The sequence below is a fragment of the Ursus arctos genome, unplaced genomic scaffold (assembly GCF_023065955.2).
Source record: "Ursus arctos isolate Adak ecotype North America unplaced genomic scaffold, UrsArc2.0 scaffold_12, whole genome shotgun sequence".
In the NCBI taxonomy this organism is placed as follows: Eukaryota; Metazoa; Chordata; class Mammalia; order Carnivora; family Ursidae; genus Ursus; species Ursus arctos.
In genome coordinates, this window is record NW_026622786.1 from 821,237 (window position 1) to 832,816 (window position 11,580).

The following is an 11,580-nucleotide window of genomic DNA, read 5'->3' on the forward strand; positions in this document are numbered from 1 at the left end:
CAGCTCACCTGTCTCTCTCTCTCTCAAACTCATCATTTGTAGCTTAACTTGATCTTCCTCCCTCAGACCTTCCTTTCTGCCTCCTCTTTGGTCTCATTTTTTCAATTTCTGATCCTCTATACCACCCTCAATGGAGATGGGGATTCCAGCGTCAGATGGTCCCTCTCCACCATATCACACAAGAAGCGTCAGGTCTTAGCTAGCAGCCCCTCTCCACACCCCCACCCTGAAGTTTCCAGGGCCACTCTGTGTGAGAAACATGACACCTTAATGTCCTAGTCCCACACCAGGATTAGTCTTGGTGCTGGCATGCTGGGCGCACAGGAATTCAGGGAGGGGACTCACTGAGTACCCTTGAGTGGCGCAGTCAAAGGAGAAGCAGTTGATGTGACAAGAAGCTTTATTTTTCTACCCGGTCAGACACAGGTAGTAATATTGTGAGGCACAGAGAAGGGGGAGACTGTGGGCTTCTGGAAAAGACACAAAAACAGAGCCATCTGCAGAGAGCTCACCCTCTCCCCCACATCCAGGAGCATTTCAGCTGCTCAGCCAGGAAAGGGAGATAAGGGGATGTAGGGAAGACTGCATTACACGGGGTTTTTCCAGGCATTTTAGATTTCCATTTCCTCTCAAATCATTTCTCTCAGCAACAGGATCCCAGATCAGCAACAGCCCCTGGAGCCATGACCACACCCAGAGCCCCCAGACTGCTGCCCACTGCCACTGTCACAGGTGTCAGAGCTGCGGAGCCGGCATCTGTGGGATCCGTGGTGCCTGTGGTGGCTCAGGAAGCAGCCGCCCCCAGAGCTGGGGCTACAGCCACCCCCGGAGCCAGGAGCACAGCCAGCAGGGGCTGGGGGGGAGCACTGTGCTGGACTCTTTGGGGGGCACTTGGGCGATGAGGGGCACTTGGGAGGGGGCTGGCACTGCTGCTGGCTCTGCTGGCAGGACATCTCTGCAGGACTTTGACCTTCAACAAATAAAAGAAACATTATGAGCACAGAAGCTTCAGGCAAAAGTCCCCTCCCTGTGGGTTTTGTCAAACACTTGTCTCCATGACCAAGCTGCTTTCTAAGCCACGCTCTGTGGGACAGGAATGGGGACGCAGAGGGGACACATGCCCTTGGATGCCAGATGGATCTGTGGGCACCCCGACAACATACTCAGAACAAGAATGGAAGGAATCCTGAAGACCTGTGGCTTTGGGAGTTCACAGTCCCCTGACAGGTGCCTCAGTGACTCTTTCCTCACCATAATGCCCCTTCACCACCGCTGCCCACTGTCTGGGCCCCTTCCTGCCGGTTCTGTGCAGATCTGGGCTTGTCTTCCCAAGGCTCTCAGCCGAGGGGATACTCACGGAATACTGAGGAGGCAGGACAAGGCTGTTCCTGAGGAGGCTGTGGATGAGGAGCTCAGGGCAGGAGCCCTTTTATCCTGTGCAGGGGTGGGGGGAGGGTGTTGTGATGCAGGCCTGGAGCATGCTGCTGTTTTCACAACCAGGGGAGGTGACAGTCTGGCATTCTCCCAGGACTGTCCTTCCATTCATCACCTTCCTGTGACTTAGCAGGACATCTGACGAGAGGGAAACAGGAAGTTTGCATGCTGTCTACCTTCATCTCACTCAGGCTACAGGGAATCGCCATGTCACCTGCCTTGCCTCATTCATTCTTTTTTTTTAAGATTTTATTTATTCATTTGAGAGGGAGAGAGACAGAGAGAGCAAAGGAGAGGGAGAGGCAGAAGGAGAGGGAGAGGGAGAAGCAGACTCCACCTGAGCTGGGAGCCTGACTTGGGGCTCCATCCCAAGACCTGGAGATCATGACCTGAGCCAAAGGCAGATGTTTATCCATCTAAGCCACCCAGGCTTCCCAGTTCACATTTCTTAAAGCAGACTCTGCTCAAGGACTTTGCCAAAAACTAGGCATATGTGGATGAATATGACACTTTTCTGTTCTTGGGTAGCTCATCATCTGTCAGGAAGAGTAATAGAAATACCGATACATATACATGTGTAAATATGGAGTCAAATATCACTGCTAAATGCTGCAATGCAACTGTGCATAACATCTTCAGGCTGAGGTCATGGTCTTTGGTGTCAGCACATCTAACACATGCAGATGTAATCACTTACTGTCCCCCAGCCTCTGGAATGAGATGAGGAGGTACAACAATGGAAGGATAGAGCTAAGACCCTATATGGGCTGACTGGGGTCTCTGAGAATTCTCATAGCCCCCAGGAACCAAGCTGCGGTTCCTGGGAAAGAGAGTCATAGGCCTGAGTTGAGTTTTGATGAGTAGAAAGCTTTCATAGACCTTACAGTATATGAAGTTTGAGTTTGATCTATTTATGTAAACTGAAGACTTTTCTCATTCAAATTTACCATTTGTTCTACTACATTTGCTACATTTTCAAAGAAAAATAACTGTCAAGAACATAACCAAAAATTTAATAATCCTACTTAAAATACATATTTTTCTATTAAATTGTTATTTTATGACATGAAAAAATGTTCATGACCTATTTATAATCGATTATAGCAGGTTATAAAGCAATAAGCATGTTCATTTATGACATTTTAAATAAAATGATTTTATTGCAAATGAGTCAATTCTTCTATGAATATTAAAACATACATTTATATGGAGATTTAATTTCTTCCTATTTTTTTTTTGCTCCACTTTTCAAATCATCCTTTTTGAAACACAGAGATTCTTAAAGTTCTTTTATTAAAAATATCTGTGGGAGAATGAGTTACCCTGGGACAGAGGACTTGGCACCTCATGATGGTAAATGGGAAAGAGGGCTGAGTGACGGGTTCATTTCAGACTCGGTGGCTATTTCACTAACACCGTTGGGTCCTACCAGTGGATATTGTTCAGGAAAATGCGCTCACAAGGAGGAATAATACAAATATCCTCCTGCCATACTGGGTGGTAAGGCTAAAGACTGAAGTAGTGAAGTGATAACATGGCCCATTCTATGTTCTGTTTTGGCAGTGGTGTTGGGCCTGGGAAAATGCCAGATTAGGGGGAGGGCATTGCTCACTGTAATGACCTTAGGTCATCTATTTCCATATATCTTTATTCAAAAAGTTTTTTGTGGATGATCAACTTTGGACCAGGCCCCATGGACAGTACTAAGAATACAGTAAGGAGCAAGGGAGACCCCATCTCTTGCCCTCAGGGAGCTTACAGCCTAACATGAAGGACAAACAAGTGTTCAAACCTCTTGCAGAAATGAACATTTATTTTACATATTTTGTGATTCTCCAGAAACAAGGACAGGTGCCTGTTTTGGCCAAATGGGTGAAATCTTGAGTTGTTTGGGGCAACAGTTGAAAAGTAACCCCAAAGCTATTTTGGCAAGTTCCAAATTCAAAGCACTCAGAAACTATCACTGGGATGTTTCTCTGTTCTTCTCAAATGCAAGTCATCTTCTGTTGGGCTTGCCTCAGCTCCATCCCCACCTGGTTCAGGTGGGGCCACTGGGAGGAATTTGTGAAACCCAGGAGTCAGAGAGGTCCCCACAAAGAGAGAGGTAGTAAAGCTGATGATTGAGGGCAGTTGTGGCTGATAGAAGGGCCTAGAACGTTATGTTTATTAAGAGCACTGGTTATAGTGTTAGATACTCTTGTCTATGTTTCCTTGTCTTTTTAGGTGATATCTATCTTAAGGGGGAGGTGTTTAGGGAGAGAAAAGGCTACGACATTATCAAAGCACAATGGATCATAGATTTTTAGATTTGAAGTCAGAGATACAAGAAAATAACCTACATCTAATGAATGATGTGTCAATAAATCACTCACTCTGTGTTTCTGAGTTTCAGGTTTTAGGAGTAGTTCAGAAGAAGAAGTGAGTCATTTAGACTAGATTAGTCATGGAGAATTTAGCTGAAAGGTGAGTTATAATTGGTAGAAGGTGAATAACAGCTAATAGATGTGGTAGCATTATTCTGTACACTTGACATGATGCAACTGATGTGATTGACTAATGTTTGTAGAAATTGCATTTAAATCAGCTGTGTAGAATTGTCTTATCCATTTTATTATAACACTAAAGATGTATTTCCTTCTGAGATATAATTATGCTTAAGAATAGATCTTTTATAACATAGTTATAATTAAAAATGATAGTTTTGATAAAATACTATTAATAGTAAATGTGCCTGTTTATTCTGCCACAGGAGGACCTGTGGTTGTGGCCATCCACTTTGAGATGCTTAAATATGATATAACAGGGAGAAAATCAGGGTACCTTCACGGTACTGGTGCGAACATGGTTTTTAACTGGGACTTTGGAAGGTGTGAGGGAGGGAAATCAGGAAAGGTATGAGGACTGTGGCCTCCATGTGCACTCTCAGGCTCCCCACCACCGTGAGCAATCCACCCCTTGCTCTTACTTGACAATTGCCTGTGATATGAAAGCAAGAAGTCACCATATGAACTTTTTGCCACTAGCAAAGCCAGTATGTTTAAGCCTCAATATTTTTCCCAGGTTGGATTTCTTCATTGTGTTAACTAAACGTACACCACTGCCTCCCCAATCCAAAAGTATGGGAAGCCAGCTAGATAGAGGGATGTTTGTGCCTTACTCTACCGCATTGCAAACAAATAAGAGGACTGTCTTTCTTGTTCTCCATTGTATCTTGGGAACTACAGCGGTATTTGCACACATTAGATGCCCAATAAAATTTTTTTTAATCAATTGATTTTTTATTCTAATAACTTTTTTATTATACAAGTAACACACACCTATTGTGGAAAACAAACTATAGATGAACAAAAACATGAACAAAAATTACCCACTTCCTGCCTCCAGTAGTTGTCAGGCTTTTTCTTTGCATATGTACACATATAATTCATGTTGTATTATAACCCTCACATTATTATGAGCACTGAGGAAAAATCTAGGACTAGAAAATTCTTGCAAACAATCACAGTGTGCCCCTAGGATATTGGAATCAATTGGTTATTGACTGTCGAGTCCTGGACTGGGTTTTTGGGAGTAGTCTCTGATGAGCACTAGGGCATCTCTCCACCTACTGAACTCTCAACTGCCGGGATTCCCTTTTAGGGGCAGCATCATAAACTGCGTAACTTCTGACTTTCTTTGTCCTGGTATTACAGGTTCAAACTTTATGGGTTTGTCCAACTCCTGTTTCTTCCCCCTCCTGAGCGGACTTCTTGACTGTAGGAATTCTTAGACACTTTGCATTGAGAGCTTGAAACCAACAGGTGCTTCTGAGCCTCCAAGCCTCATTCCACAGTATGATGTCAGGCTTTGTTTCTCCGCAGGCTGAGTCTTTTTTCTCTGATAGCTGGTGTGCTGTTAGGAATGCAGCCTACAGCTTCCAACCACTCTCCATGCAGTTGTCCTCACTCGGCTCCTGAACAAGTGTGGCAGTTCTGTCCAGAACTGTGAGTTTTGTGATTCTGTCTACCAACTTTCTGTCCTGTGACTCTGATTTCTCAGTCAGGCCTGTTCATCCTGAATATTTTTTGAGGCAAATTTTCACCATGATTCCATACTATTTTGGTCCCATGGAGGAGCAGTACCCAGAAATTTCTCAGGTTTTGAGGGACCTTCATGGTGATAGATCCACACATGACAGCTATGGTTCCTACCTTAGAAAGTTATGTTGAGCTGGAGAGTGGATCATATATACTCAGAGATGTCTCATAGCAAACTTTTTGGGAGCCTTTTTTAAAATTAAATCCCAAGGATTTTAGAAATTCTGAGTCTTCGAAAGTTAAAGTGAAAATAAACAGCTAGTTTGATATTTTCTAAGGACAAAAGAATCTTTTTTATTAATTTGATGTACTCCCAAAGTGCTACAGAGTATTATTGTTTGCTTGGTATATCCTGCCCTGCACTGGTTTCTCCCAAGATTTCAATTTGAATTTAGTTCAGGTTCTATGATGTCCCTTTGGCTTATTCTAAGGACCATTTGAATAGCTTGGATGGAACACTGTTTACACCAATATTTCAACAGTCCGGTAGGCAAAGTGAGACTTATCTCTAAGCAGATGATCCCAACATAGGGGCAATTGAATTTCATATTATAGGTCCCAAGTATGGGAAAGTAATTAAGTTTTACTGAAATTATAACACATGGCTGGGTTCTTAGCTCTGCAGATCTAAAAAATAAATAAATAAAACAAAAATAAAAACAAAACTCAAACAGGCCAAAATAAATGCTAAGTGAAAAAAAGTCATTGTGTGAAAGATCCCTTGAAAAGTCAAGGGTGGGGAGCTGGTGGGGAGACCAAGTGGCAAGTCCCCTGAGCATGGCCTCAGCAGCCGGACAGCTGCACCACCTACTCGCTCTGTGGCCTCAGTCCTGGTACAAAACTGTTTGGATCTTTAGCTTCCCCGTTTGTAAGATCTGATTCTAAAGAGCACCTACTTTATGGGTTGTTCAGAATATTAAATGAGCGGCGCCTGGGTGGCATAGTCAGTTAACTGTCTGCCTTTGGTTCGGGTCCTGATCTCCCTCTGCCTGCCTCTCTCTCTCTCTCTCTCTCTCATGAATAAATAAATTATTTTTAAAAAGAATATTAAATGAGTTCATGTAAGTAATTTAGGGGTTCCAAGCATATGACAAGCACTGTTAAGTTTTTCATCTTATAATTATGCCAATCTATTCTCCTAGAAACACTTCTCACCTCCCTTTCCCCCTTTCCTGTCTCCTAATCCACCCTCTTCACATTATCACGCTTCCTAAACTTTCAGCTCCATCTTTCCCTCTAAACCATAACTTCTTAGATTTAATTCTAATTCTCACTTCCTCCTCTGCTTGCCCCTGCCCAAGCTCTCTCTGGGATTTTTACTGAACAGATGAAGTTATCTATCTTGAGGCCATTCCTTCCTTTTCATTCCCCTTTATCCTACTCTGATGATCTGCAACCTTGGCATTTTGATCCGGATAATTCCCCATGAATGGTACGGGGGAACTGCGCGGTGCTTTGTGGCTTGTGCACCTGCATCCCTGTCCTGCCCTCACTGGATGCCAGTAGTACGAGACCTTGCCACCTCAGTATCTAGAAACAACTAAAAATGTCTCTCAATACTGATAAATGCCCTGTGGAAGGACAGACTCCCCCTGGTTGAGAACTGCCTATCTGCCTATTTCTCACCCAGTGCACCATAGTACAGCATAAAAACACACGTAGCCCTCTATTTTTTCTAGTCTAGGGCTATGATTCACCACCCTCTGTACGGCAATGGTGGGCCTGAGGAGCAGACAGAAGGACACACAGCAGGCCACTGTGGAGGGGCAGAGTGAAATGACACATGAACCACCCAAGGTAACGAGGGACAGAAGATTTATTTTTTCACGGGGTCAGGCACAAGCTCTGACAATCAGTGGCAGGTGCAGTGGAGCAGAGACTGTGTGATCCTCGACCAGGTGGAGAGAGCCTTCTGGAGAGAGCTTGGACCCTCTCAGCCTGGGCAAGCAAGACTAGGGGATCCTAGAAAGGCTGCGTGTCAGGTGGCTTTTTCCGGTCCCCATGGATTTTTTTTATAATAATATTTTCTAATTATATCACGTTAGTCACCATACAGTACATCCCTGGTTTTTGATGTAAAGTTCCATGATTCATTAGTTGCATATAACACCCAGTGCACCATGCAATATGAGCCCTCCCTACCACCCATCACCAGCCTATCCCATTCCCCCACCCCTTCCCCTACGAAGCCCTCAGTTTGTTTCTCAGATTCCGCAGTCTCTCATGCTCCATGGATTCTTATTTCCTCTAAGATGACTTGTCTCAGCATCAGGATCCCAGATCAGCAACAGCCCCTGGAGCCATGACCACACCCAGAGCCCCCAGACTGCTGCCCACTGCCACTGTCACAGGTGTCAGAGCTGCGGAGCCGGCATCTGTGGGATCCGTGGTGCCTGTGGTGGCTCAGGAAGCAGCCGCCCCCAGAGCTGGGGCTACAGCCACCCCCGGAGCCAGGAGCACAGCCAGCAGGGGCTGGGGGGGAGCACTGTGCTGGACTCTTTGGGGGGCACTTGGGCGATGAGGGGCACTTGGGAGGGGGCTGGCACTGCTGCTGGCTCTGCTGGCAGGACATCTCTGCAGGACTTGACCTTCAACAAATAAAAGAAACATTATGAGCACAGAAGCTTCAGGCAAAAGTCCCCTCCCTGTGGGTTTTGTCAAACACTTGTCTCCATGACCAAGCTGCTTTCTAAGCCATGCTCTGTGGGACAGGAATGGGGACACAGAGGGGACACGTGCCCTTGGATGCCAGATGGATCTGTGGGCACCCCTGACAACATACTCAGAACAAGAATGGAAGGAATCCTGAAGACCTGTGGCTTTGGGAGTTCACAGCCCCCTGACAGGTGCCTCAGTGACTCTTTCCTCACCATAATGCCCCTTCACCACCGCTGCCCACTGTCTGGGCCCCTTCCTGCCAGTTCTGTGCAGATCTGGGCTTGTCTTCCCAAGGCTCTCAGCCGAGGGGATACTCACGGAATACTGAGGAGGCAGGACAAGGCTGTTCCTGAGGAGGCTGTGGATGAGGAGCCCAGGGCAGGAGCCCTTTTATTCTGTGCAGGGGTGGGGGGAGGGTGTTGTGATGCAGGCCTGGAGCATGCTGCTGTTTTCACAACCAGGGGAGGTGGCAGCCTGGCACACTCCCAGGACTAGACATTCAACCTTTTTTTCTGGGCACTTGCATAATGTCCAATGGAAGAGTTTCAACCAAGAAGTATGACGACTGTCCACAAACATCCCTTTGGGACCTACCGGGAGCCTAACACCCTTCCTTCCTGCATGCCTGCTTACCTGCCTGCCTGCCTTCCTTCTTTCCTTACTGCCTTCCTCCCTTCCTTCCTTGCTTCCTTCCTCTGCTCACATGCCTTAGTGTAGATTCTCTCTCACCCCACTGGGAACAGTTATGGATATGAAAGGATTATATTCTTGTATTCAGAAGTCTACCAAGACAGACACATAGACAAATGAATAAATCATAACACAAATTCCAAGTGATAAGTGTAATTTAATCTGCACAGTATCTCCAGGCTGCCCCTGTGACCAAGACCTTCAGATGTAATCCACCATTACTTCCTGAGCTCCTGGCAATTAGATATGGGCAAGGGTAGGGGACGGGTGTTAGAGCCCTATCTTCGGAGAGTGAGCCCCTCAGATGACCCGTGGCACCCAAAAGGCAGCATGCAATTTCATGAATAAAGGGAGCAGAGCAAAGTTAGGTGTTGATGGACAAATAAATAAATTGCTCAGAGCTGAAAATGTGTACTTTTTTTTTTTTTAGTGAAGTCAGCTAAACTCAAACTATTTGTCAAGGAGAAGTGATTAGGACTATGTAAACTTGTAATCATATATGATTTGAATAATTTTTGCTATTAAAATATATTATATCATGGATTTATATTTTTACAGAAAAAATGTTCATGGCCTATTGTTAACTCGTAAAAAACAGTACACAGAGTTAATTAAATGATATTTTGAATGTATTCTTCTTTATAGGGAATGCGTCTTATTCATTTGTAACCATTAAAACCTATAGGACCATCTATTTGCCTTTAGATTTTGTTTTTCTCACTGCATTGTAAAACTTGCCCTCACTGAAGAATAGGGATCCCATGAGATGTTTCAAACCCCCATGGAGGAAGCACTGGTAGGTGGTGGGCCTTTGGGATGGAGGTGGAGACAGCTGGGGGGAGAACTGCAACCTCCTGACATTTTCTTGTCTCCAGAAGAGACTCTGGACCCCCTGAGGCCATGCTCGCAACCTCAGCCTCAATTCAGTTTGGCAGCCACTTCCTTCACACCATGGGAACCCCACAACTAGATACTGGATTAGAAAGGACAAAACTTTAGGGAGGAAAAAGAGACACAATTTTTCATGTGGACTGCATGGCGAGGATGTAGGGCAAGAGAACAGCATGAAACTCATATCCACTTCCATCAGTTTCGCTGGGTGGGGCACGCCTCAGATATTACCACAAAAATAAGGCTACTTTCTGTACTGGGGCACCTGGGAAATCCTAGCTTAAAACTGGTGTCCCAGTGTAACTACTCAGTGGTGTCCTGGTTTGGGTGATAAGATAGACAAATCAGCCTAATGGAAGTGGTGCTAACATCACACTTGGAGCCCCTCTAAATGTCCAACCTGACTTTGGGGTGTGACTGGGAGATGGACATCACCCGTTGTCTTTTCCCCCACAGACCTGATCTCCTACTGCTAGCCCTTCCTTCTGAATTTCTTCTCATTCGGTCATGAATTCCCCCAGTTCCTACATTTAACACACTTTGAAGGAGCATCAGCCGTGGGTCAGGCACCTTGCACAGTACCGGGGATACAGACAGAGGAGAGAGAACAGCCTGCCTTCACAGGGCCGACAATCTAGCAGAGAGGAGGAAGACAGATGGTGAATTACAGCTGTAGTGTCCATTAAAGAGAAATTGCAGGTGCTGTGGTTGTGTAAGAGGAAGGCTTAATACAGTCTAAGGGTTCAGATCTCTGCAAAAATGGATAATTTTCCTTTGGCCTCTGGTTCAACAGAAGCAAGTACAAAGGCTCTTTTGGTCTACCTGGTTTTAATCTTGAGTCATTAAGCAACAACAGCTGAAGAGTCACATCTGTCTCAGTGGGTTGGAGAACTTCCAAAGTTTCTGGGTGGCTCTGAGCAGAGAGATTTCCACCTCTCCCTGGAAATGCAAGGACTTCTGTGTGGCTTCCTCCAGGTCCATCCCTGGTTTTTCTTGTCTTAGAGAAGGAGTTGTTTTAGTTCTGGAGCTCTTTCTTACTGATTTGAGATCCATGTTAACGAGGAGCTCCCTCTTCAAAGGCCTTCACACGTCTCCCAGGGCAGCTGCTCCACAGGTCTGCAGACCAAACACATGTCCTTGATAGCAGAAACATAGCTGTGAGCATGGCTGGGTGGCTCCTCCCTGGCCAGGTGGTCAGCTCCCTGACGGTCAGTGCTGTGAGCAACACAGCTTCAGGAGCCTGGCATTCTGTGGCTTTGAACTATCAGAGGGAACCCTGCTTATTTCTGATGCATCTTCTCTTGACTGTACTCAGAGGAGGTAACCTCAGTTCATCAAGAATAAGAAATGAAGGAAACACAAAACTCTTCTCCCTCATCCCAGGGACAGGACCATGAGAAGACAGGACTGTGTGAAGCCTCTCTAGGACAAGTGTCTCAGCATCTCTCAGAAAAATGGGGTGATGGAATATAATATGAAAATACCACCCAGTCTTCTAATCTGAGGATATTTGATCCTGGATTTTCATCCATATACCAATTTAGATGGTGTCTAGCATTTATGGGATGTAAAGTATCTCCTCACAACCACTGAAAACATTCCATGTGGATTCCTTTAACAAGATGCCAGCTTGTGATTTTTCTTGGTATGAGAATTTCAATGCAAGCCCCAACCCTAAATAGGAAACCACAGCACTTAAATACTCTCAACCCCTAAAGAGATTCCCAGAAGAGTCCCAGATGTACTCCACATATATTAAGACATTATAGAAGAAGGCCTACCATTAGCATCATCATGTAAAAGTAGAAAGCTAGGAATTTTATGAAAAATG

The 11,580-nt window shown here is 45.2% G+C and overlaps 2 protein-coding genes across 2 annotated transcripts; both read right to left on the reverse strand.

The window, feature by feature from the left end:
- Positions 1 to 393: 393 nt before the first annotated feature.
- LOC113246111 (late cornified envelope protein 3D-like) lies at positions 394 to 953 on the reverse strand. The gene has a single exon (XM_026486590.4). It carries the CDS (start codon positions 951 to 953, stop codon positions 663 to 665), a length of 291 nt encoding a protein of 96 aa, XP_026342375.3. The 3' UTR covers positions 394 to 662.
- Positions 954 to 7,711: 6,758 nt separating this feature from the next.
- On the reverse strand, positions 7,712 to 8,092 carry LOC125282870 (late cornified envelope protein 3D-like). The gene has a single exon (XM_048220212.2). It carries the CDS (start codon positions 8,080 to 8,082, stop codon positions 7,792 to 7,794), a length of 291 nt encoding a protein of 96 aa, XP_048076169.1. The 5' UTR covers positions 8,083 to 8,092; the 3' UTR covers positions 7,712 to 7,791.
- Between the last annotated feature and the right edge of the window lie 3,488 nt (positions 8,093 to 11,580).